We start from the raw sequence: 22,872 nt of genomic DNA, 5'->3' as shown, positions 1-22,872 counted from the left end.
GGCATCATACCTAGGGTGCTCTACCACTGAATTACAGCCTTAGCCATTTTTTTTTTATTTGGAGAAAAGAGCTCACCAAGTAGACTGGGCTGGCCTTGAACTTGCCATCCTTCTGCTTCAGCTTCATGAGTAGCTGGGATCACAAGCACTGTACTATAGTGGTTTTTCAAGCATAGTCTGGGGGCCAGGCATGGTGGTACATACCTGTAATACCAGCACTTTGGAAGCTGAGGCAAGAGAATTTCTGTGAGATTGAGGAAAGCCTGGACTTTGTGTCAAAAAACCAACTAACCAACCAACCAACCAACCAACCAACCAACCAACCAACCATCCTCCCTCTACTCCCTATAGTTTAGAAGCTCAGCATCCCTACAATCTCATCACTCACGAAGCTGAGGCAGAAGGCAGGAGGACAGAAGATTTGAGGCTACCCTGGGTATTGTAGGGAGACCATGTCTCAAAACAAACAAATCAGCACCAAATAAAACAAAACCCTAGCTCCCCTACCCCCTAAAAATAACAGTATAATATGTGAAGGGGAATCCCGGAGATTCCCTAAAACCCTGTTAGGGATGCTAGAAGGTCAAGCATGTACTGAAGAATCATTTGCCTCTTCACTTTGGTTTTCTCAAGGCTTACAGGTGAGTTTTTCAGAGGCCCCATGACACTAAAGATCTGAGAGAAAATATTTCAGATTTGCAGGCCAAAACATCTATCCTAGCTAGCTCTGACCACAAAGAAAAGCAGTCTTACAGGAATGGGAGCTGTGGCCATGGTACAGTGAAGCTATTACAAAAGCAAGCAGGGGGTAGGCTTTGGTCTGTGGATGATGCCAGGTCACCAAGCTCTGATCTAAACTACACGTGTGAATCAAACATGAGGAAATGTCTGTCACACTGCTATAAGACTTTCTACCAGCAGGTGAACAGCCACCTAGTCACATTCGTAACAGCATAGCAACTTAGCAGTTGTGAGTACAGTGACTACAGCAGGCACTGAGTAGTCCTCTAGGTGAAAGGGGAGACATTTCAGCCAAAATACAACAGCAAAAGCACAGCCATCAGGAAGCGTGTAACCTCAGCCCCACAAGCATGGGGCGCCAGTGTGTTACAGCACAGCACTTAACAACACTCACGAAGAGGGCTCCGAGTTATCGAGGAAATGTTAATTATCTTCCATGTGCAGGACTTCTACTAAAAGAGGCAAAGAAATGCCTCCATTTAAAAAAGACTGGCTCAGCTGTTGTTGTCAATGAGCCTGCAGCTTTCACAGTCTACCTGCCAAATGCTGGGCCTGACTCACGCTGCTCAGCCACGCACTCTGGCTCCAGTGGATCAGCACAGCTTCTGCTGTGTCCTCAGCCAAATGCATCCTAACATGCTTGGAAAACACCTCGCTAGGTGACTAGGGCTTGAATGTATGCATATTCACGACCCGCAGCCTCAGTCCTAGCGCAGCCCAGGGCACTACTGGCTCGGCTCAGCTGTGAACTATGGACTGCCTGGCCACTGCAGAGGCCGCGCAGGGATGGAGACCGGCTCCCAAGAAGGTCCTCGACTGTGCAGCAGCAGGGCTGAATGATGCACAGCATGCACAACCGTATGGGCGGCGCTCACAAATGTATTTCATTTATAAAATGTCCAGAAACATTACAGGAATCTATGCTTTTTACAGTGAAGACACTTTTAGAGCAGGGCTTGTTTATTTTATGGAAAAAAGGTGAAATAAAATCTCACAGCAGTGGCTGGTGAGATGGCTCAGTGGTCTAAAGCACCTACTTAGAACAAGCTCAGCAAAGCACAGGGACCACAGTTCAATCCCCCAGCACCACATGCCAGCCAGCCCCGCCCCCTGGTGGGCTGAGCTGGCCACACCCACCCACCCACCCACCCACACATAAATAAAAATAAAAATTAAAAAAAAATTCATAGCAAAATAATAGAAAAATAACAACAGTTAATATATCACATATTTTTATCTTTAAAGTAATTACTTAGAGTATAAGATATGGGCATTAAAAATTCTCCACTTGATACTAGTGCAAACTTTCGCTTTTCACGAACTCAGAGAACTGATAGTATAACGAACTAGCATCTTTTCTCCCTTTTCCCTTCTTTCCTTTCCCCTATCCTAGTTCCTTTTTCCACCATTTCTTCCCTTTCATAATACTTATCACACTCCACTTTACTTTTTCAATTTCTCATACCAGGGAGACAATACCATGTTTACACATGTGAGTTTGATTTATTTCACTTATGAATATGGTCTCAAGTTGCATTCAATTACCTAGAAAATGCCTCCAGTTTATCCTCCTTTACGGCTAAGTAGTACTCCATTATATAGAGACATTTTTTAATCTATTCCTTAACTGATGGGCATTTACACTGTTTCCAGGATTCAGCTATTACAAATTGTGCAGCTATAAGCACAGGTGCACTTATATCACTGTGGTATGTTTTAATTATTCTGGGAAGATACCAAGAAGGGGAACACCTGGGTTGAATGGGACCTCTAGTCCTGGCTTTTTGAAGAATCACTCTGTTGATTTCCACAGTGGTTATACCAGTCTACATTCCCACAAACAGTGGAGAAAGGTTCCCCACAGCCCTGCCAGCAGTTATTATTGGTTGAATTTTTTTTTGGATGATACCAATTCTGGAGCCAGGAGGAATCTTAGTTTTTGGGTTTGTTTTTAGAGACAGGGTCTCGCTATGCAGTTCAGGGTGGCCTTGTGCTCATTTTTGTAGCCCCTAGGCTGGTAATAAACTTGAAGAGATCCTTCTGTCTCAACCTTCTGGGTTCAGGGATTACAGATGTGCACCACCACATCTGGTTTCTTTAATGTTGTTTTAATTTGCGGTTCTCAAATGAACGATGATATTGAACATTTTTCATATATTTATTTGTCACTTGTATTTCATCTGAGAAGTGTGTATTCAACTTAGATGCCCAGTTTTTGATTGGGTCTTTGAATCTGGGGGGCCCGATCTTTTTCAGTTCTTCATTATGCTCTAGATAGAAATCTTGTCTGAAAGACAGTTGGTTAAAATGTTTCCCACTCTATGGTTGTCCTTTTGCTCTGTTGGTGATTCCTTTGGATATACAAAAATTTTCTTTAGTAAGATGAGATCCCAGTTTTTGATTCTCAAGTATTTCCCCGGCAGTGTGGACAGCACATGCTTACACTGCTGTCTTTAAGACGAGAATCAATATTTTGTTTCATGACCTGAGTGCTTGTCAGCTACAAGCGTTCTGTTTGAAGGTGCACTGACTGACACACCTATGACAGGACACCTTTTTGTAGGTATAACTTACTTTTAAAAATTTGCCACAGGGCTGGAGAGAGCTCAGTGGCTTAAGTGCCTGCCTGGCAAGCTCAAGGTCCTCAGTTTGATCCCCAGTACCAGGAAAACAAAACAAAAACCAACAAAAAATCTGTCATAGTTTTTAACATTTTTATACTGATTCTAAACTGATTACACTATATTTGTTTCAAAACTCTTGTCTCTGTAACTGTAGTTCCTACCCTTTCCAAAGTGGCCAGAACACAGTTGTGGTATTAACCTCCCAGCAATGATTCTTCCATTTTAACCCCATCTTTCTACCCATCCTATACACAGGAAGCCCGACAAGGGCTCCCCTTGACTAAAAGAATGACCTACAGGGGCCTGCTGGTTAGCTCAGTTAAGTGCCCGCTTAAGCAAATGCAGTCATGCTCAGGATACTGTGGTTTGCGAGCTCCAGATCCTCATGCCTTATCAGACCTGCCCTTAAGGCAACCTGAGCCAGCAAAAAAAAAAAAAAAAAAAAAAATCCTTAACTTTGGGGCCGGGGAGATGGCTCAGTAGAATAAGCACTTGCCTGGGAAGCGCAAGGGCCTGAGTTCAATCCCTGGTTCCACCAAAAAATAAACAACAATTTAAAAAAATAAATAAAAGAATGATCTACAACCTCTACACTTCAGCCTTTCATTCAATGTACTTCACACACTCCAATTATACCCTCTAAGCCTTTCTCCTTCCCTTATTCCTTCACAGCACGCCATTCCTGCCAAAAGGAGTCTATTGTGCCTTTGTTCAAGCTTTTACTGCCTAGTATTTGTACCTGGAATTTGGCACTTCATAGAATACCACCTGTGATACATCATATCAACTTAATGTTTTGCTCTGTCTACCTTCTTTTATTTTTTTACAGGGCTATGGATTGAATCCAAGACCTTGTTAAACAAGCGTTATACTACTGAGCTCTATTCTCTAAATCCCCACCTCAGCATGCCCTGGGGGTGGGGCCAGCACAGCAGGCTCAGGGATCAAACCCCTGGCCCCTTTAATCCACTGAGCTATTTGGCCAGCCCCCTGAGCTCTATTCTCAACCCTCTCACTTTTTAGTTCTTGTTTAATCCAACTTTTTCTTTTTTTAATTCAGGCTTAATTTCTATTTAGTGAGATCTGTATATCATAAGTGTATACCCAGTTGTGTATACGCTCAAGGAAATGTATACTTGTGCCTATTACTCAAGGAAGTTCTGAACACACTTCCAGGGAACCTCCCCTCCCCCAACACAGACGCTATGTCCTGAGTTTTTATAACCACAGACTAGTTTTGCCTGTTTGTGATGTGACATACATACCTTTACGCTCTGGAGAATGTGAAGGAGACTTCAGAGTGGAGCTAAGGGGTGACGTAGGAAGGCCATGCCGACGCAGCTCTTGGACTGCTCTTTCTCTGTTGTTATAGATCAAATGAGAGATTATATGAATGTACAGTGAAGACCAGAAAAGTGGCACATTAGTATAAGATGCTAGTGTGCTCTTAATTAACGTCTACTAAGTCAATTATTTAGTATTTTTACTTGTTTTTGAGACAGAATCTCACTATGGTGATTACCACCTCAGCCTCTAAGTACATAGAATAGGACTATAGTTGTGTGCTATCATGCCCAGACTTAGTATTTTTACTAAATTAAAACTCTATGTCTTATGGGCCAGCCAGATAGTTCAGTGGACTAAAGCACAGGCTTAGGCAGAGTGAAGTGGCCGGGGTTTGATCCCTGGCATGCCATGCTAACCCTGCCACCAGGGTGCACTGAGACCATGATTGACACTGGGCATGGTGCTGCATGCCTGGAATTCCCGTGTTTGGGAGGCTGAAAACAGGAGAATCATTATGAGTCAGATCCATGTAGTGAGACCCTGCAGTCCCTGCCTTAAATACATTAAAACAAAACAAAACAAAACCCTATGTCTGTGTAGGATTTTTAAATAGTATGTAAAATATTTTAATATAAATATGCATTGCAGCCGGGGAGATGGCTCAGTGGAATAAGCACTTCCCTGGCAAACGCAAGGGCCTGAGTTCAATCCCCGGTTCCACCAAATAAATAAATAAATAAATAAATAAATAAGCATTATAAGAGACTATTGAAAGCAGTTATGCTGTAACCACATCTAACTACTGGGACATCATTAAAATAATATTATAGAAACAAATAGACACAGTGTATTTAGTAAAATAAAGTAGGATGCCCAGTGTACATTCAGAAAAACACAGACATGAACACAGGGAGAGATACTAGACTGACAATGTTAATAATGACTCTTGGAGAACTCAAATTTTTCTCTTATACTTAAAAAAATAAAACAAGCCTATTAGTACGTTCTTAAAAACCAAGTGTCTATATGTTAACAATGAAGTTGCTTACCTTGAGCATCCTCTCTTAGCTTCCCTCACACTACCATCTCCTGCTTCTCCTTCTGTGAATATAACCCTCTGAGCTCTTCTCTGAGTCTACTCTCCTCACTCTGGTGTTCTCCAGGGCTACGATCACATTCTCTTCTTAAATGAACCAATGACTATGCTTTTAGGTGCCAATGACTCTCCTAAGTCCACATCTTCAGTTCTACCCCGTGCTCTAGGTCCATGTAAAGATTTCTGGTGCACCTCCCATGGCTACCAATATATTCTCAAATACCTTCATTTATGAATTCCAGCAAACAATTCCAGGCTGAAGTACATTCCATCCTCCAGTGTGGCAATGAAACCCCACACTGACCTCTACCCCTAGTTAACACTGTTGTTAGCTGTGTGTATGTGTATCCTCAAGATGAGTTCCTAAGAATCATTATTCATTTGTTGGCCCTTTGAGTAAAGAGTTTCTACACTGACAAGTCCCTTCTCCGCCTCTTCCCATCTCTTATTGCATACAGCCTGTCCCTCCTTCCTGCCTACACAGTCCCACATTTCAGTGGAAGGGGTCACTCCTTAGCACACTCACCTTCCTATGTTGGGGTCTGCCCCACCATGTAAAGCAAACATGCTACCATCTCCTTTGCTATCCAGTTCCTGGTCCAGGTGCCTTGAGTTCTTTAGTACCCAGGATTTCTACTTAGTTCAGTGTTTTTCAAACTTTTGTCATTATTATTCTCTAACAAATTATCCTCCAATAAACTTTCCCCTTTCAGATTATCCGCTACTACAACAGTTTGCTATGGTAAACTATCATTCATATATACACCTAATGGTGCACATTTATTATTATTAACCTATGTATGTAACCTAGGGTTTTACTGTTTTTGCTACCTCTTTGCCCCACCTCCAGAACCAATTTTTGTCCTATTAGGGTAGGGTGACACTGCACTGCGAGAATGTGTAGCCTGTTGGACAGCAGGAGCAGAAATGGCATGGCTCTGTGGCTCCAAGTTCCTTTGAGGGCAAAGGGTAAGGAAAAGGGCAGAAACTAAGGAGGAACCTTGGTCTGGGCGACCATGTACAACTGGATTCGGATCCTCAAACAGCACATAACTTAAGATATTAGTAAGAAATGAAAATCATTATATACATACAGTTTAGCATATTCAGAAACTAGATCTTCTAAATTACAAGAAATTCACAATATTGCTTCATGTCATTGGTGTAACCTAAGGCTTCCTTTCTCTGAAATCATAAATACTGATTTTATAACAATTTCCCTGTCTACTTTAAATAGCATATCACTTGAAAATTTTGATATACTACAAGCACTCAAAAGCTGACATAATGAGCAGTTTTACCATTTAAGAACGGAGCCAAGATGCCGTGGTATTAATCCAGATACAGAATAGGATTTTTTTTTTTGGGGGGGGTTGGCTCAGGCTGCCTTAAGGGTGGGTCTGGTAAGGAATGTGGAGCTGGGGATCAAACCACAGTCCCCTGTGCCTGAATGTGTTTGACAGAGCAGGCGCTTAAACAACTCATCTAACCTGCAACCCCCCACCAACTACAGTAAGAATTTGGTAGAGCAATGCACACTGGCAGTCTCAGCTTCTTGGGAGGGTGATGCTGGAGGACCACAAATTTGAGATGCACACAGGCACACTAGCTAGACCTGTCTCAAAAGAAAATACTTTGGAAAAGGACTGGAGATCTAGCTCATTTTAAGGCCCTGGATTTGATCTCCAGTATTAAAAAAAAAAAGAAAATAATAATAATAATAAAAGGAAGGAAGAAATGGAGGAAGAGAGAGGGAACAAGGGAGGAAGGTAACCGGGCACTTGGCAGCTGATTTACTTTAAAACTTTATTTCTTAAAGCATGCCTGTCTGAGTTATTTTTCTCTCATTGCTGGGACAAAATACCTGACACCCACAGCTAACCAAGTCAAGGCTTATTTAGCTCAGTTAGTGTAGACTGCAGCTGGCTCCAAGGCAGGGTGGCCCGGCACAGGAGACACACTTCAAGGCAGCAGAAGACAGTAAGGCAACAGGAGCAGACAGTGAGGCACAGCAAGCCTCTTTTCCTCTGGCTGGGCAGGTGGGGCAGCCACACCACCTCCCTGCCCTCCTCCTGCACAGGCTCAGGAGGTTTACAAAGGGAGGGCCCTGGCTCCCTGCTGAGTCTCTTAGTTAACCTTCTACACTCAAAGTGACACAAGGAACTCAGGTCCTTGCGCTTGCCAGGGAAGCGCTTATTCCACTGAGCCATCTCCCCGGCCCAACAACTTCCTAGAGCAGTAAGGGCCTGTCCTCTACAAACTAGGATGTAGAACTGCTGAGTTATATAGAACTCCTGAGTTACTTAGTTAAGCATCTAGACTTCTCAAGTTGCCCCAATGTATCAACCACAACAAGGTTTCATTTGTGTCTGTAAAATTTAGGGATTAAAAATTTGAACATAAAGCAAATAAACTGAAATGTAAGTATAAAAAGTTTAAGGTGCAGGACATGAACCATAAAGATTAAGAAAGAGACAGACATGTCTGTGTTTTAGTTTTGACTCGCCACTCACAACTAGGTCACCTCAATTTCCTATAAAGTAGGCGTAAGAGAGTGTTGACAGGGTTAATGAGGCACGTGCTCAGCACGTGTTTGTTAACCGGTCCTGTGATGATGATCATTAACACTGCCTTTATGATTATCTGGAACTTGCAACTTGGACTGTATTTTGGGGACTCCAGTGGGGACTGCTGCTGATTCCTTATCTATAGCCTTTTGCCTTGTGGAATGCTACAGAGCCATTTATAAACATGTGCTATTATTTACTATAGGGATGTAATCTTCCATAATACTTGTCCCCTCTCCCCTTCTTTTTATAGAACAAGGGATGAAGTCTAGGGGTGCGCTACTGCTGAGCTATATTCCCTGCCATTTTTACTTTTTGAGACAAAATCTCACTAAATTATTCAGGCTAACTTCAATCTTGCAACCCTAACGCCTCAGCCTGCAAGTAGCTGGATTACAGGGTCTGTGCTACAGTGCCCATCTACTTGTTGCCTTTTTATGAATTACCAAAAAAAATTTTATTTTACAAATTAATGCTAAGAGTAAGTTTGCTACTTGCAAGCCATACTAAGTCCTTTTCAGAACAGGATAGGGAATACATAAAAACAATGTTCAATGCTACAAATGTTTTCTTACCGTTCATATCTCTCTGTTGAAATTTGCCTTTTTAGAGTATCATAATCTGTCTGTAACTGTCCCACTTTATTTCGAAGCATGGTGTTTTCCCGGCTTTGACTAGTTCTTAAAAACAAATGACAGAAATAAATCACAAATGTCCCATTTTGTAGAATCAACTTTTGCTTCGTTCTGTTAACAAATGGAGGAGATGCATAGGGCGCAAAGCCTTTTCAGTAGTCTAAAGGTCTGGAGTTTCTAGCACCATTTGCTTTTTCATTCACCTGGTTTCTTAGCATTTACTGAGCAGCAGTGCAGGTGATACAAACGTGAACACAGAACTAGATGCCAAGATGCAAATTATCTTCATTGGTTCCTTGATTCTTGTCTCAGAGAGTTCTAAACTCTATTGAAAGTCCATTTTTTCATTTGCAGTACCTACTCTGATTTCCTTTTCTCTTACCAATGATACATCAGAATCTCTCTATTCTAAAATGACATCATCATGGACTTTCTGAAAGGCAATCAATACGTTTACGATGGTCACAGCACTGTCTTCTCCCGGTGCTTTTCCTCACCTGCAGCATGAGCTCCAGCACTGCTCCCCATCCTGAAGCGTCCTTTGCTTCCTGTGTGTTCTGACCACTTCCCCAACACCAACTTTTCCTGACGCTTCCCCCCTGTTCTCGTCTCCAACACAAGCTCTCTCCCCTGAGCTATTCCTCCAAATTTCCAAAAGCAGCACACACACTGATCAAATATTTTGGGTCTCTACTACCTTTCATTTCCCCTTCCTCCCCCAGAATAGAAAAGCTATCTCTGACAAATGATCTTCTTCACATTGATTTATGGCACTTACACTTTGCTTTCTGAAAGGGTTAACTTGTCCTTAAGTAGCTGAATTTCTGTATCCTTCTCGTGGGAGGTTAAATGAGAATGAAATTCTTTATCTCTATTTGTAGCCAACAATGATTCAAGATTTTTAATTGTGTATCTCTCACTTGACAGTTGTTTTCTTAACAGTTCTGATTCTGATTTTACATTTTCTAATTCTACCAGAGCCTATAGGAAAAACAAAGACCAATTTAGTGCCATTTTAGATTTATTCTGAAAAATTATACCTGACAATAAAGTTTTATAGAGCTGCTTACCCATCAGTTGCTTCATTCTGAGTACTGGAATTGAGCAGTGATTTTGAACAATTTCCTTAATTATAAGAAAAAGATCTTGTTTTCAAAATGAGCTTTGCTCCTTTTACTAAGGGCTTATTTGGCTGAAAGATATATTCTGATCCTCAAACACTTTTTCATTTATGCCACCCTGTTAACATCAAATCCTAAAATGTAGCCACTCAACAACAATAGGGGTCTCTGGTTTCTTAAATCTGTTCACTCTGACTACATAGTCAGGCCACTATCATAGCTTCTCAGTTCCTGCAAACATGCCATTAGATTAACGACACTCAGAAACACTCACATTTGAAAGCCCACACTAGCAAGTTTAAAGTACTGCCTCTGTTTAATGAGAAGTTCCAGCACATTTAAATTTTAAGCAAAATTTAAATGGTTGAGATTTTATTAGGAAAAAAATATTCTACTTAAGAAGCAATGCTCCCCAGTTTTGCCAAAAAAAAAAAAGCAATGAACAGGACTGGCCAGATAGCTCAGTGGGTTAAAGTGCCTCCTTAGGCAGAGCACAGCAGCTGGGGTTTGATCCCCTGCCTGCTGTTCTGGCCCTGCCCCTGGGGAGAGCTGCGATGGCAATTGAGACTGGGTGAGGTAGTGTGCACCACCAAATGCTGTAATCACAGCACTTGGGAGGCTAAAAACAGGAGGATCACTATGAGTCTGATCTGTATAGTGAGACTCTGTACTAAATACAGTTTAAAAAAGCAATGAACAGTTTAATTTTTCATTCATGCCTTACTTGTATTTAATTTTTTTTTACACCTTACTTTTAAACAGAGGATATAGGAGATATACAATTATGAATCCCTTAAATATCAGTCTATTCTGAAACACAGAGCAGTTAGTTAGTTTATTTGTTTGAAACAGAGTCTCACTCTATAGTGTGGGCTGGCCTTCAACTCAGTTTGCATCCCAGACTGGTCTCGAACTCATGGTGATCCTCCTGCCCTCCTGCCTCAGCCTCCTGAATGCTGGGATTACAGGCATACAACACTATGCCCAACCAGAACACCTAATTTTATTACTACTATTGCTAGACAAATCTTGTCAAGGAATCTGGAGTCCAACCTGGCTGTCAAAAGCCTACAGCCAAAAGTAGCTATCCTAAAGGGGAGCAAATATGTTGGGCAGAGAATGGCAAAGTAAAACCAAGTGGGGGTCAAGGAAACAATACACAAACACAATTTCTCTAGCTCTTACCCTCTCCAGCTCAAGGTTTTTAGAATTCAATTGTTGGGTCATAACATCTTTGCCTGAATCAAGCTTAATGCAAAGTTCTCTAAGAGAAGACAAGTCACTTAGCACTGTTGCTTTCTCCTCTTCTTGACGTCTCAGCTCTTCTTCTAATCTAGCCATGGCTTTCGCCATCGATGAGATCTGAGATTCATAAGCATGGTGTGCATTTATATGCTAAAAAAAATAAAATAGGTAAAAAGTTAAACTCAATAATTTCAGGGACTTACATGTGCGCAATAATGTAATAACTGCGCCATAATTTCACTTTAGAGAGCCACTGCATGTTTTAAAGTACTCTCAGAAAATAGCCTAAAGATGGCCTATTTATTGCACAAAAGAAATGACATATAATTATTAATCATGATAACTAGTTACCTCATGTACATATATAGAAGATGCACAGGTGAAAATTATTGTGTAAGGGTGTTATGTCTATGAGGGACTTTTGAATTTATGTTTTTCCTTTATAAATTGTTTGTTATAATGTTTTACATCCACAATTTCCCAACCATTTCTAGTTCAGTTTTAAATTTCAAAACGGGGGGTTATTTTAAAGCTAAATGTTTTGAGTGTTGAATATAATTTACATAAACTATAATTCCAAATTTCACACTTGAAAAGTGTGATTATTTTAACAGACTTCACTGAAATGAATCAACATTGGAAATCTAATGTTGACCTAGGAAGATTTGTTTTTGTTTTTTCCAGGTTTCCTTCCTGTCTTATTCACCAGTCTCCAAAAGCTTAGGTAACCTTCCTTGTCCTTCAATCTTACTTCAAATCTCTTTCTCTTCTTTTGTTTCTCTATTTAATCTTCCTATCCCTTTTAAGTATCAACAGTGGCAGAAAAGTAAACATGAATTTTCCAACATTAATACAGCAAGTAAATAAAAGCTCCCCTCAAACTAATTATAAGAAAAGCTCATTTCCAAAAGAAAAAAAAGCCCATTTCCTTAAAAATATGAACAATGATTAAGAACAAAAGACTGAAAGAATAGTTTGAGAAACTCTTGAAGATTAAAAAGCATTCCTTAAGTTAGGGTTATACTATTGTACACTTTCCTCATCTTCAGAGAATATTCCTTCAACAGGTCAAAAATATGTCAAAATCATGATAGTTCTGACTCCTTTTTTGTTCAACAGTTTCTTTAAATGAGACATGCAGGCACATGCTTATAAGGCCAGCACTCAGGAGGCTAAGGCAGGAGTATTACCATAATTTCAAGACTAGCCTGGACTACACAGAGAGTTCAAGGCCAACCTGAACTACTCAATGAGAGACTGTCTCACAAAACCAAAGTTAAAACAATCCCACTCCCAGAAAAAGCAAAAAACAAAACTAAAAAACCGAGGCAGGGCCTGGTCATAAGGGGCAGGTCACAGAGGTGTGACGTGGAATGGTATATTTTCATCCTCGATCCTCACATGTCTCTCTTGATTCTTGGCTGCTATAAGCTGAATATTTTCTTTCTTCATCCTCCTCTGCCACTCTATTTCTGCCTTTGAGCCAGAGAACATGGACTGAGCCAAAATAAACCTGTTCTCTCTCTCTCTCTTTTTTTTTTTTAGGCCAGGATGATGGCAGAGTGGTGAGCGTGGCAAATCAGACTCAGACTGAGAGGCCAGATGCTACAGTATAGCAACTTGGGTAAAAGGAGGGAGGTAATGCCCATGACACAGGAAAGTTCTGAAGGAAGAACTGGAGCCCATGGGAAACGAGGTGACAGACTTCAAGGCACAAGACGGAGGTGGCAAATGGTGCTCTCTCCCTGATTCCCACCTCCAGGGCTAACTGTGCATTTTCCCTAACTCCTGGTTCATGGCATGAGAAGAAGCTCAAGCATACAGTGGTATGGTGATGGTGGGGATACCTGGAGGCTTCCACGGAGAAACATACTGGGAACAGAGCAGTGGATGCAGTGGTGTGCAGCAGCTGGTGCATAACCCCAGTTTAAATATCCCCAGGAGTGGGTAATAGACTGGCCGCCATTTTGGGGAGGGATCAACTGAACCTGGGACTACCAACAGCCATGGGTTGGTTTCATCTCAGGGCTGCCGGTGTCATGTGAAGTATAGCCCTGGAACAGGGCTAGGATCAGGGAGCTGAGGTCAAGCCAACAAAAAAACATCCATACTGTGTGACCTGAGTAACTCAGACCACAATCCCACAAGCAGAGACCAGAATCAGCCTGAATTTCTACAGAGTTGAACCAGTACCACTGCTGGTTTGTTGGGATTATACTGGACCCTGACTGAACGCTACTGCAGGTTTGCTAGGATACAATATGGATCTGGGCTCTGTCTGCCTCTTTAGTCTACTGCTGACATCGGAGATACACCCTGATGTGGACACTACCACAAAACTATAGACCCTAGAACACAGGCTTGAAACCACAGAAATCTCTTTTTAATTGTATATGCTTGCTTTCTCATGAGTGTGGACACTGTTTTTAGTTTGTTTTGCTTTCTTGTTTTTGTTTCTTCCTTTTTTTCCTTCCTGTCTTCTTCACCAGTCTCCAAAAGTTTAGGAAATCTTGCTCTGTCCTTCAATCTTACTTCAAATTTCTTTTACTCCTTTTGTTTCTCTATTTTATCTTCCTATCCCTTTTAAATTTTCTCACTAGAGAGTAAAATTGCTCAATTGAGGAGATATTCACTGTATATAACTTTTTAGCTTTTTTCAGACTTTGTTATATAACTATAAATCTTATTCATATGGTTAAAGGTGGTAAATTAATAGCTACCACGCTTTGGCATTTTCGAAGCTGCACTCAATCCTATTGTTATTAGTGATTGTACTAATTTAGTCAAGGTGACACAGTTGTTCTATTCAGTTGTTTTTCCTTCTATGCCAAGACCGAGATTGTTTCAGGGTCAGAAACAATACTATAGGCCAGCATCAAAGAACCAGGGCTGTTATGGTTTGTGTCTAGATGTTGCCCCCAAAACCCCATGCAGTCAGGGGGCTGGGCTTCTAAAATTCGTGATTGATTCACAGTCCAATCCTGGGATTATGGGTGTGAGTTCTACTACCCACTCAAAAGTAGGCAGCCTCCACCTTTTTGTCCCCTTGAGCTCTTGCTACTTTTGTATCTTCCACCACCATGTACTGTCACCCTCTGCCATACTACCCTGCTTTGAAACCAGATAATTATGGACTGGTACCTCCACAAACTTTGAGCTAAATAAATCTTTCCTTTCTTAATTTTGGGCTCTAGGTATTTGTCCTAGCAACATGAGAAAAATAACCAAGATAAAGAGGTAGGCCAAATAGCCAGAAACATCTCATTCCTAATAAATTAAAGAAATAAGCTCTTGTGACATACTCAAACACAAAAATCCTGCTATACCTGGAGGATATCTCTGAAAATCAGTCACTTCCTAAAGAGTTGTTGATACTAATAAAAAGTTATGTACCATAAGCAATTTACAAGTGTAGGCACAGAAAATAAATTTTAAAAAAACAGAAAATGAGAAGAGATGGAAGAAATGTGCATCCTGAGACCCACAGCTTACCTAAGCAAAACTAGGAGGCAGTGACCTTGAACATGTCAAAAGCTACGCACCTGAACTCTGAAATGGTCAAGCAGAAGTAACAAAGCAAACAAATGAGGCTCTAGAAAAAACAAACTGTTAATAAATTCTGAGATAACTAAAGAGATGATGGCCATAATAAGGAGACGGTTAGTACTCTAGAGCAGACACAGATAAAAAACAGAGGAGTTGGGAAAATGACGAAAACGATGAATACCCAATATAGGAAAGAAATAGAATCTATGAAATAGATACCCAGGATATTAAAAATTCTACTGAAAAGGGCTGGCCAAATAGTTTAGTGGATTAAAGTGCCTACAAGCAGGCCCAGGGCCAAGGGTTCAATCCCTGGGCCTGTAGTGCCAGCCCCATTCTAGGGTGTACTGAGACAGCAATTGAGATGGCGTGGTGGCGGGCGCCTGTAATCCCAGCTCTTGAAGGCTGTAAACAGGTGGACTACCATGAGTCTTATATAGTAGTATTTTTTTTTTTTTTGGCGGAACCGGGGATTGAACTCAGGCCCTTGCGCTTGTCAGGGAAGCACTTATTCCACTGAGCCACCTCTCTGGCCCCTTATCTAGTAGTAGTGAGACCCCAAACACCCTGTAGACCCTTCCCTAAAATACAAAAAAAACCAAAACAAACAAACAAAAAAAACTATTGAAAGTATATGCAGCAGATTCAACCAATGTGAGGATGGAATATCATATCTAGAATATATTGTGGTTAGCAACATGAAAAGAAAGAGTTTTTAAAAATAGCAAGGAACCACACACACACACACACACACACACACACACACACACCCAATCCAATGGTTGCTAGATGATGCAAAGAAAAGTGATGTAAGACTGACTGGAATCAATAAAACAGAATCAGGAGCTAGTAGAAAGGGCATAAAAAAAATTCATAGAAGTAATGGCAGAAAACTTTCCGAAGCATGGAAAAAGAATTTGACACCTGACAGTTAATGAGACATATAGAACTCCAATTAGCCATGCTAAAAAAACAACAACAGCAACAAAAAAAAACTATAACAAGCCATGTAATACTCAAGATTAAAAACATTCAAAATAAGAACAGAATATTAAAAGCTGTTTGAGAAAGGAGACAAATCACCTATAAAAGAAAACCTATCAGAATCAGAGCAGATTTCTTAACATGAACCCTTAACTCCAGGAAAGCTTGTCTGAAGTTTTGCAAGTTCTAAAAGAAAACAACCCCTAACCCAGGTTAATGTACCTATCTTTGAAGTTAAAAACTATCTTTCACAGTTGATGGAGAAATAAGATAATTCCATGACAAAGAACACCTGAAGAAATCCATGACCATGAAACCAGCACTGCAAAATGTTTTGAAGCATATTCTACACAGATAAAAAGACAACAACTCAATGAACCCCAATAGAATGAATACATCAGGCAAGGTAAGCAATTAAATAAAGCTGAACCAAAGGAAACCCAACAACAGGAAAATAATTTGGAAGAGATAAGTCAATACATATCAGATATAAGTATCAATGTAAATGGTCTCAATTCATTCATCAAAAGAAACAGACTGACAGATTGGATCAAGATAAAAGATCCAACAATATGCTGACAACAAGAAATACATTTAATTAAAAAAGAAGTTCTTTCACTGAATGCCAAGCGATGTGAAACAATTCTCTATGCACCAGGAACTTGGGAAAAAAAATCAATGATAGCTATTCTATTTATAGATACAGTAAATTTCAAGCCAAGATTGATTAAGAGAGATAAAGATGGTCACTGTATCCTTGTAAGTGGAACAAAACCTGCACAAACACATGAAAATTAAATAACATTCTTCTGAACAATGAATAAGTCACAGATGAAATTAAAGAAGAAATCAGACAGTTCTACAATTAAATGATAATGCCAATGCAACACACTGGAACTTATGAGATGCAAGGTAGTCTTAGGAAAGAAATTGATAGTGCTAAATTCCCACATCAGAAAAATAGAGCAAGCTCAAATAACCTAATGCTGAACCTCCAACTACTACAAAAAGAGCAAATTAAATCCAAAGCACAGATGAAGGAGAAAATTATAAAAATCAGAGCAGAAAGTAATGCAATGTAGATTAAGAAAGCAATAAAAAGAATCAATGAATTGAAGTTGGTTCTTTAAAGATTAAATAACTTCAACAAACTCCTAGCCACGCTTATCAAAAAAAGAAAGAAGGGCCAGCCAAATAGCTCAGCGGATTAAAGCTCCTGCAAACAGGTTCAGGGGCCTGGGGTTCAATCCCCAGGCCAGCTGTACCAATCCTGCCCCCAGGGTACACTGAGATGACAATTGAGACTGGGTGTGGTGGCACATGCCTGTAATTCCAGCTCTTGGGAGGCTGTAAACAGGCAGAACACTAGGAGTCCGATCTATCAGTGAGACACTGAACATCGTTCCCTAAAATGTAAGAAAGAAAGAAAGAAAGAAAGAAAGAAAGAAAGAAAGAAAGAAAGAGACAAGACAAGACAAGACAAGACAAGACTCAAATTTGTGGAATTAAAAATGAAATGGGTGGGACCAGGGAGATAGCTCAGTAGAATAAGTGCTTCCCTGGCAAGTGCAAGGACCTGAGTTAAATCCCTGGTTCCGCCAAAAAGAAAAAAAAAAAGAAATGAAAAGGGTGAAATCACAGTGGATCCTGCAAAAATCCAGAACATCATCAATAATACTTCAAGAACCTATATTCAAATAAGATGGAAAACATAAGAAACTGACAGATTCCTACCTACATACGAATTATAAAAAGCTGAACCAAGAAGATAAAAAACTTCTAAATAATCCAGTATCAATCAATGAAACTGAAGTTGTGATAAAAAACCTACCAACAAAGAAAAGCCCAGGTCCTGACAGAGTCACTGTATGAAAAATTTAGAGACAATCTAATGTCATTACTTTTCAAACTCCTCAATGAAATTAAAAGGGAAGCAATACTCCCAAACTCATTCCTGTATTATCGTGAAAACCAAAATCAGAAAAAGATGTAAGCAAAAAAGAGAACTATAGGCCAATCTCCCTAATAAACATAGATGCAAAATTTCTCAGTAAAATATTGGCAAACAGAATGCAATAAATTTTCAAGAAGATTATATACCATGACCTAGTGAGACTCATCCCAGGGATGCAAGAATGGTCCAACATATACAAATCAATAAATGTAGTATATCATAATAACAGAACCAAGGACAAAAACCACGAGATCTTGTTAAGATGCTTCTCGAAAAAGCATTTGGTACAGTCCAGCACCCATTCATGATAAAAAAGAAAAAAACCTACAGAAAACTGGAATAGATGGTCTTCATCTCAATTGATAAAAGCCATCTATAACAAACTAAATGGGCAAAAACCGATAGCTTTCACTCTAAAATCAAGAACAAGACAAGGATGTTCACTATCACCACTCCTATCTAATACAGTTCTTGAAACATTACCCAGAGCAATTAGACAAAAGAAACAAAAGGAATACGAATTGGAAAGGAAAAAGTTAAACTGTGGAGAAGGATTTCTTTTTGCCTATAGCCCTGCCAGCATTTGTTATTAGTTGATTTTTTTGAAAACAGCCATTCTTTCTGGGGTGAGATGGAATCTCAGTGTTAATTTGCATTGGTCATTGCGTGACCAATAATGTTGAACATTTTTTCAAGTATTTATTTCCCATTTGTACTTCCTCATCTGAGAACTGTCTATTCATTTCAGATGCTTATATTTGGACTGGGTCATTAAATTTGGAGGGAGGGAATCTGATTTTTTTTTGAGTTGGATATTTGTCCTTTGAAGAACAGCTGGAAAAATTTTTTTTTCTACTCTGTGGGTTGTCTCTTTGCTCTGTTCATGATTTCTTTTATTGTCAAGAGCTTTTTTTTTTCATGTATGTATTTGGTACAGGGTCTCACTATGCAGCTTGGACTTGTAAGTGATACTCCTATTTTCAGCCTCCTCTGCTCTCGAATTACAGGTGTGCGCCACTATGCCCAGACTCGGTCACCAGCTAAGTGTGCCCTGGGCGTGGGGCTGGTGAGGCATGCAAGACCTGGGATCGAACCCCAGCCCCTGCACCTGCCAAAGCAGGTGCTTAGTCCACTGAGCTATCTCGCCAGCTCTTAAGAGTTTTTTTAAGAGGATGAGATCTCAGTTGTTCATTCTTTGTAACATTCCCTGTACAGACTGGGGTTTTGTTCATAAAGTCTTTGCCTACACTTATGTCTTCAAGAGTTTTATCTATTCTCTCTTCCAGCAGATTTTGCATTTGTTTTAATATTTATCTTTTTGTTCCATTCTGATTTTCATTTAATGCATAGTGACAGACATAAGTCTAATTTTAATCTTTGGCAAGTGGAAAACCAGTTTTTCCAATAATAGCTTAATCTTAGAGGCAGCCTATATGTCCATCAACAGATGAATAGATAAAATGTGGTATCTAGGGCTGGGGAGATAGCTCAGTGGTCTAAGTGCCTGCCTGGCAAGCACAAAGACCTAAGTCCAACTCCCAGTATTGCATGCCATGCCAGCCCTGAGTGGTGCATGCCTGTAATCCTGGCAGTAAGGGAGGCCTGAGGCTGGGGGATCACAAGTTTGGACTGCATGGTAAGACCCTGTATCAAATAAATAAAATTTTTAAAAAATATGATATCTATACCCAATGGCATATGACTGCCATAAAGAAAGATAAACCTGAGTCATTTGTAGCAAAATGGATACATCCTAAGATGATAGTGTTAAGCAAAATACATTTGAACATACCAAAATACTAAAGTTTCTCTTATATAAGAAAACTAAAGTATAAATAAAGAGCAAACAAAAGATAAGTAGGGAGCTCTTTCTCAAATGGAAAGGGGAATTAAGATGAAAGGGCTAGAGAGAACAAGAAAAAAGGAATGAAAATGGGTATGTACTTACACCAACTACACAAGAGGAATGTTAACATTATGTAGTGCAAACACTAAATAATTTAAAAATTACTATTAGAGGACTAATTAGTTCTAATGTTCTACAGCACTGTGGTATAATTAGTCTACAGCAATTAATATATATTTGAAAACAAGAAGCAAAGAATCTCAAGATTCCCAACACATAGAAATGTTCAGATTGTGGAAACAAAATGGTTAATTACCCTACTTCGGTTATTGTATACTGTACACATGTATCATATTCTATAAATGAGTATAAATATTACATGTAATTAAAAAACCTATCAACAGCATGAAGAGAAGACCTATTTAATGGGAAAAGTTTCCAAGTTGCATATTTAGTAAGGTATAAATCTCTAGAACAGTAAAGAACCCCCACAACTCAACATCAAAAAACGTTTTAAAAATGGAAAATAGTTTTGTAAAAAAAAATACAATCAATAAGCACATGACAAGATGTTCAACACCATATAATCATTGAGAAAATACAAATGAGATACTACTTCATTTACGTTAGGATAACTTACAAGAGAAACAGGAAAGAGAAGAAGGAGAAAAACCATAAATGTTGGTGAGGTTGTGTAGAAACTGGAATCTTCTTACATGGCTAGAGTGAATATAACATGACACAGTCCCTATACCTTTGATGGCTCTTCAAAAAATTAAACACAGAATACGTGATCTATCAATTCCATATTAGGGTAGAGAAAAACTGAAAACAAGAACTTCAGTAGATACTTGCTTACCCATGTTCATAGCAGCATTACTCTGAAGATCCAACAGGTAGAAGCAAACCAAACGTCCCCCAAAAGATGGATAAACAAAATGCAATATCCTTATAATTGCACATCATTTAATCTTGAAAAGTAATGAAACATACTATAACATGGATGACTATTGGAGGAAAAATGAATCTTAAGGCTAAGTGAAAAAAGTTGGTCACAAGGACACATACTATGTAATTCCATTTATCTGAGAAACCAAGATAAGTCAAACCCATAAAGACAGAAAACAGAATAGTGAATGCCTAGGGTAGGGAAGAAGAGCGCCAGTACAGTATCTAATGTGTTCAGAGTTTTGGTTGGCATAGATGAAAAGTAGTGGAGATAGCTAGGCCTGGTGGTATGTCCTGCAAGCCCACCTACTTAGGAGGACTGCAAGTTTGAGGCCAGAATAGGCAACTCAGCAGACCTAGTTTCATACTGAAAATGAAAACTAAGGGCTGACCAGATAGCTCAGGGGAGTAAAGTGCCTGTGTAGGCAGAGTGCAGCAACAGCAGTTTGATCCCTGGCATGCTGTGCTGGCCCCGCCCCAGGGTGTGCTGAGACAGTGAATGAGACAGTGTGGTGGCAAGCACCTGTAATCTCAACTCTTGGGAGGCTGAAAACAAGCAGATCACTACAAGTCCAATCTGTGTAATGAAACCCTGTAGACTTTGTACAAAATACATAAAAAAAAAGTAGAGGTTAGGGTTGTAGTTTATGGTAGAACACTTGCTCACCATGGATTTAATTGCCACAGTTATCAGAACTCATGACAAAACACTACCACTGAACTTGATTACACCAATGCTATACCCTCACTTTGGTAAAGTATCTTTGAATGTTTTCTATTTATCTAAATAATGCCTTTACTAGACAAATGAATGTATTACCTCCTGAATTTCTTTTTCTAGTAGATCCACTCTTTCTCGAAGGTGTCTTCTCTCTGTGTCAATAGAAAGAAGTTCCAGACGAACTGAGCTGCTTTCTCCTTCTGCTTGATGGGCTTTGATCTCCCAGTCTTCAGCACAGTTATGAAGCATCTGAAATCTATCTAATAAATCTTGATTTTCTTGTTCCTAGTTTAAACATGATGAAATGATTTCTAAATTAGGAAACTGTCACTCATAGCAACACCTGTGTCATAAAAACTAATGTTAAGGATTTTGTTCTAATTTAAAAGCATCAGATATCCGTGTAGGGACTATACTAAGACCTATGGGAAATATGGCAGCAGGCAAGATCTACCAGGCAGAATAAATAAACATGAAGAGCTAAGTCTTCAACAAAACCTAAGCAATGCTGTTCACCTTAGCAGCCATTAAGCTCTCCCATCGGGACACCTCAGTTATGTAATTATGAACCCTACTCTTCATTTCTTCTTTTTCATGCACTGCAGCCTCCAGTTCCAAGGAGATTTCCTATAAATTAGAAATGAAAGACAGTTATATAGTGAATACAATACTCCAAATGATATCTATTTATATTTAAATAGTTCCTTTGGAATTGGAGAATATAAGAGTAATAAAAAGGAAACTTCTAATGTGTTATTTTTGCATACTTTTCTGAGCAGATGCTAACTTTTCCACCCACCTTTACCACATATCTTCCACAACACTCCTGTGCATCTGATCTATATAGTAAGGCTTAGTGATGGTCAAAAGTTGACCTACAAAAAATTCATATATCAGCAATATGCTTTGAAACGAAAAATACTGAGAGTAATTTTTTAAAACATAAATTATTTTTTAATTTTTTCCAATATTTCAATGACAAAAACCAATGAGACAGTTTTCCAATCAAACTAGTAGGACACTTTCAATAATTGCCACATTGTATACTGTCTTCCTAGTGGTTATTTCTTGTAAAAGATGCAGACATGATATCCTATTTACAAACACTATTAGAACAAATCCTTCTATTCACTGAATTAAGAGAATGTAGTTGTATATTTATCCTAACCATTTTCAATCCTTAGATACAAAATGGTCATTTATGTGTATCTGAATCCCCTTTTTTGTTTGGATCGTCATTTAACTATTATAGGTGTGTGAACTCAAGAAAATATTCCAAAATAATCTAGTAGTCCATAATAGTATTGGGTCTTCAGCTTGACTAGCAATGTCAGAAGTTGTTGACCTGAGTTCCCTAAAGCTCAATATTACAACATGACTTTATGTTTTACTTTGTTTTTATACTTTCCTGCTGGATGGTTAAGAGCAAGATAAAGCAACACCTATGTAACAAGAATTGTAGCTATTGTATTTGTTAAGGTCAGTCAAATCCCCTCAGGATTTATCCTGAGACCCTGTACCTCAGTTTGTAGATCCTTTGTCAGTGTCAGCCATGTG

The 22,872-nt window shown here is 39.4% G+C and overlaps 1 protein-coding gene across 4 annotated transcripts in view; it reads right to left on the bottom strand.

Moving 5' to 3' along the window:
• Cep135 (centrosomal protein 135) overlaps positions 1 to 22,872 on the bottom strand; it is a 125,014-nt gene that overhangs the window by 3,538 nt on the left and 98,604 nt on the right. The window contains exons 20-26 of one of the 4 annotated variants that reach the window (XM_023711126.1): positions 21,832 to 21,942; positions 21,415 to 21,600; positions 11,257 to 11,466; positions 9,729 to 9,931; positions 8,891 to 8,995; positions 4,631 to 4,725; positions 1,136 to 1,193 (exon numbers count right to left, since the gene is read on the bottom strand). In XM_023711126.1, the coding sequence (XP_023566894.1) occupies positions 1,165 to 1,193; positions 4,631 to 4,725; positions 8,891 to 8,995; positions 9,729 to 9,931; positions 11,257 to 11,466; positions 21,415 to 21,600; positions 21,832 to 21,942 (939 nt within the window). In that variant the 3' untranslated portion in view covers positions 1,136 to 1,164. Of the gene's footprint in view, positions 1 to 1,135; positions 1,194 to 4,630; positions 4,726 to 8,890; positions 8,996 to 9,296; positions 9,384 to 9,728; positions 9,932 to 11,256; positions 11,467 to 21,414; positions 21,601 to 21,831; positions 21,943 to 22,872 lie in introns of those variants that run through there. The other 3 variants (XM_023711127.1, XM_023711129.1, XM_023711128.1) reach the window with 3 other exon arrangements.

Source organism: Octodon degus, unplaced genomic scaffold, assembly GCF_000260255.1.
Source record: "Octodon degus isolate 3935 unplaced genomic scaffold, OctDeg1.0 scaffold00019, whole genome shotgun sequence".
In the NCBI taxonomy this organism is placed as follows: domain Eukaryota; kingdom Metazoa; phylum Chordata; class Mammalia; order Rodentia; family Octodontidae; genus Octodon; species Octodon degus.
This window is presented reverse-complemented; position numbering and strand designations above follow the sequence as displayed.